The sequence below is a fragment of the Sitophilus oryzae genome, unplaced genomic scaffold (genome assembly GCF_002938485.1).
Source record: "Sitophilus oryzae breed Bouriz unplaced genomic scaffold, Soryzae_2.0 scaffold_402_pilon_pilon, whole genome shotgun sequence".
Taxonomy (NCBI): domain Eukaryota; kingdom Metazoa; phylum Arthropoda; class Insecta; order Coleoptera; family Curculionidae; genus Sitophilus; species Sitophilus oryzae.
Window position 1 is genome coordinate 143633 of NW_022146977.1, and position 4419 is coordinate 148051.

A 4419-nucleotide genomic window follows, 5' to 3' on the forward strand; every position below is an offset into this window, starting at 1 on the left:
ACAGCAGCCCACTAGATTCTTTGTCAGAAAATGTTTTTTGTCCTGACATGTAATGCTTTACATTTTATTTTTTAATTTCAATACGGTGATTTTAGCTCGCGTTGGGTAAATAATAAAATATTTTGTATTACTGTTCTCTTTCTCTCTTTGAGCCTTGTTTTTTTATTCTCTGAGAAAATATTTTTCTTTCTATATTGCTGCTGTCGCATTCCTGTGGGAACTATGTATTTCAATGCGCTTTAATGGTTGCATATGAAATATTGCTTCGGTGCAATTCCAACTATCACTTATTAGTGATAAAACATAAAGAGAACGGTATACATATTGTTTGTTGTATAAATTATATTTACATCATAATTGAATATTAGTAAATTATGCTTACTATTTACGATGATTACTCAATAAATCATCATTACATGTATCATCATTACATTACTCAATAAATCATTATTAGTGTATAGAATATAAAGTCTAATAGATAAAGTTAAAGTAATTCTTCTTTATGGAGTAGATTACTAGTAAATAATTAATAAAATAATAGATAAATTGTTTTGCGCAGCATCTACATTATTTTAATGCTTGTAAATCAATAAACTGTGGCCTGATCGATAAATAAAGCCTAATATTGCTCTACCGGTCCGCAGTGAGTCATTGAGTTGACATCAATGAGCCAAAAATCGAACGATCACAAAATAAATCTAGACAAATTTTGTCTCACGTATGATAAATAAAAAATGTTTTATGGTACTGCCCTCTTTCACTCTTTTGATCTCTATTATTTTCTTTCTCTGGGGAAACAACTGCTATAAAGAAAAAAAAATACTTTATAGCCGTTGTCACATATCTATGGGAAATGTGTATGTCAATGCGCTTTTCTTGTTTCTGCAATGGCTTGCATAAGAATATATATATATATATATATATATATATATATATATATATATATTATATATATATATATATATATATATATATATATATATGCTATATATGCTATATATATATATATATATATATATATATATAAAGCGGGGGTCCTACAGCTTCTGCCGCATCCCGCATTTCGACCTCCATATTGCTCGATTTTGCTATTCTTCCTGGTTAATAGCTCTGTCTCTCATGTACTGGTCTACTCCATCTAACCACGTAGTTGTAGGTCTCCCTCTTTTCATTCTGCTTTGGGGACGATACTCCATTGCCCTTTTTGGCCATCTTTCCCCTCCCATTCTTTTTACGTGTCCATACCATAGTAGCTGTCTCGATTCGATGTTGTCGGTGCTAGTATATATTCACCTTGTTCTTTGCCTGATCTCCTCACTTCTAATGTGTTCCATCCTTGATATGCGACATGCTCTTCTGAGAAAGTCCATCTCCACTGACTCGACCATCCTTCTTTCTTTTGCTGTAAATTGCCAGCATTCGGCACCGTATGTTAAAACTGGATCTACAATTACAGTTGAGGGTTGAAACCTTTGGTGTTACACAGCAAAATAAAAACACTAAATCACCACAATACACCAAAACACTTTTACTTTTACACTGGACGCGCGTTTCGCTAACCATGTTAGCATGATCAGCAGATGATTATAAACTGATAGTTTTTTAATTATATATTAGTTATTAGAGTTTATAATCATCTGCTGATGATGCTAACATAGTTAAAACGCTTGCGTCGTCTGTCAAATGCATAAGTTTGTTTTTTATTTTGATCTACAATTGCTTTGTAAATCCTTATCTTTGTTTGGATGGATGTTTTATTTGACCACAGGAGAGGGTTTAAAAGACCGATTACTTTCTTACCTTGTTGAACTCTACTAGTATATCTTTCTTGGAGTTCCCTTCTTCAGATATAATACTTCCTAAATATTTATATTCGCTACATCTTTTAATTTCATGTATGTGTAGTTTAGGATCTTCAGTTTGTTCTTCTCCTACTTTCAGGTATTCGGTTTTTGTGAGGTTGATATTGAGTCCCCATCTGTCGTATTCTTCATCAAGTTTCCTCAACATATAGTCGGCATCCTCCTCACAACCTGCAACAATAACTTGGTCGTCTGCAAAGAACAAGGTCGATAGACAGTGGTTGTCAATCTCTATTCCCATAGCTCTACTCTTCCTTCTCCAGTTTTTCAATGCCTCCTGTATATATATTTTAAATAAGGTAGGTGATAAACTGCACCCCTGTCTAAGTCCTTTAGATGTCAGGAAGGATTCCGATAGGAACTTCCCCTGTCTGATCATACTTTTTGAATTTTTGTACATATTCCAGATTGCATTAATATATGTTTTACTCACATTTGCCTCAACCAAGATTTCAAATAATTTCTTCAAAGGCACCGTGTCATAGGCTTTCTCTAAATCTATAAATACCAGATGCGTGTCCAAATTTCGAGCTCTCCTTTTTTCAATTATTTGTTGTAACACAAATATGTTATCTGTCTACAAGAACGCCCAGCGCTGAAACCACCTTGTTCTTCTATTTCTTCAAAAGCTCTCTTCTACTCTCTCTTTTAATATCCTGCCATACAACCTTCCCAATGAGCTTGTCAAATAATGCCTCTGTAGTTGCTACATCTTTTTTTATCTCCTTTCTTAAAGATAGAGCTGATGTACGCCAGGTTCCAGTCTTCAGGAATGTTTTCGTTTTTTATCAGGCATCTGTTGAAGATATCAGCTAGTATTTCCAATAATATATCGGGTCCCTGCTTTATTAGCTCAATGGAAATGTTTCCCGGCCCCGCAGCTTTTCCATTTTTTGAGTTCATCAATGGTTTCTTTATCTCGTTTACACTTATTTCATTTACATCTATATCTTTTGCGTTTTTCAAATCTGGCACTTCTAGTTTGAATTCTATCCTGTTTTCTGTCAGTAACTGTTTGTAATGGTCTTCCCACTTTTCCATGCTTATAAGTTCTAGGTTACTGTTTTGCTTTTCGTCTCTTCTAAGGTTCCTTATTGTCTTCCACGCTTCTGACACTCTTGTACCTCCCATATATCTAAGAATATTTTTTCGGTATAATTTATCAGTGATCAAGCAGAAGGAATTATGCATTAATTTTGCCCTACGATTATTCTAAACGACACAAAATGAAAACCGACTAAAAATTGCAGAAAGATAAATTCATAGAGGAATATATGGACTAGAGAAAGAGAAAATAAATGTTTCTTTTATCGAGATCTACCAGTCCTGAAAATATTTTCACTTATTTAAGACTCACCCTGTATAATATAGCATATTGGTTTGCATTTAGAGTCTGACGACCTAATATATAAAAGTTTCCACATAATAAACCGAAAACAGCTGACACTTTTAATAGCGAGGTTCTGGATTTAACGGACCAGTAAACTGCTTATTGTTACGTACAATATAAAGTTTACTAAACTGTCTAATGAAAATCACGTTTATTGTTTACGTTGTAAATCCTTTCTCTGTTATTAAGTTTTTAGTTTAAAATGCTGAACAAAATAGGTATTTATTTACATTTACAGTTCTGTTTTGATCAGATAAATTTGAAGTTAATTCTGCAATTTCAGTCTTCACAAAGTAATTGGGGTTTTATAAAGATTTATTGAAAACATATTTCGATTTTCATCTCTACTCATCTTTCACTAAATAAGTGCCTATTGTTCAAATATGATCCCAAACTCCAACAACCTAACCTAGCCTCGCCTATGGCTCAATAAGTTATACTACATCAAGGACTGTATATATTCTAAAGAACTGTTCGATCGCGTCAAATCGCCGCTGTCGTAGTCGCCGTGGAATGCTACATCACGCACTGACCAGCGCAGCGCTCCACAGTGCGTCGGATGGTTATTCTAGCGGGACAAAATCTCAAGAGCAATGTTTGGGACTTCTAAGAGCGTAGGGAAATCTAAGAACGTAGCAAATGGTCTAATATATAGCAACTATATGGTTAAATTTATTTCTTTATTAACAATTTATTAATAAATAAATACAAGATAATAAAACTATGATATTATTCGTACATGACACACAAAAACCGTATTGTAAACTATTGCCAAATACATAAAATTATGATATCAAAAAACTCTTTAGCAGTTTTTTTTAATTAATTTTTAATCTTGTGACACCCTCTATAATTTATTTTAAAAAAATATATTTTATTTTGAAAATAATAAATAAGATAGATATTTTAATTTTAATTTTAACACTCGGTAATTGTAAATTCATATATTAAGTATCTAAGACAATTTTTTAAACTCAGTGCCTTTTGATGGAGTTGTTTTGTTTTTATACTATCCGATTGAAATGAATCTTTTTGGGCATTCACCTGTTAAGCTTGAACTCCCTGTGACTGCGACTACCTGTGTTGGTAACTATTGGTAACTCAAAAGATCTACATCATTCAATATATCGATATTTGAAAAAAAAGTGTAAGTTTGATATCTGCAGA

General features: G+C 32.9%; 1 protein-coding gene across 1 annotated transcript; it reads right to left on the reverse strand.

Moving 5' to 3' along the window:
* Positions 1 to 1289: 1289 nt before the first annotated feature.
* Positions 1290 to 2103, reverse strand: LOC115885607. Its single transcript, XM_030904569.1, has 2 exons — positions 1857 to 2103; positions 1290 to 1444 (listed from the first exon to the last, which is right to left on the reverse strand). The coding sequence occupies exons 1-2, from the start codon at positions 2101 to 2103 to the stop codon at positions 1290 to 1292; spliced, it is 402 nt and encodes a 133-aa protein (XP_030760429.1).
* Between the last annotated feature and the right edge of the window lie 2316 nt (positions 2104 to 4419).

What these genes read in the sequence shown, in the direction of transcription:
- LOC115885607 (XM_030904569.1), bottom strand. Translation starts at nt 2,103, where the DNA reads ATGGGAATAGAGATTGACAACCACTGTCTATCGACCTTGTTCTTTGCA. An exon ending in CGAATATAAATATTTAGGAA is followed by an intron (nt 1,445 to 1,856) that starts GTATTATATCTG and finishes CTGTAATTGTAG; the next exon opens with ATCCAGTTTTAACATACGGT.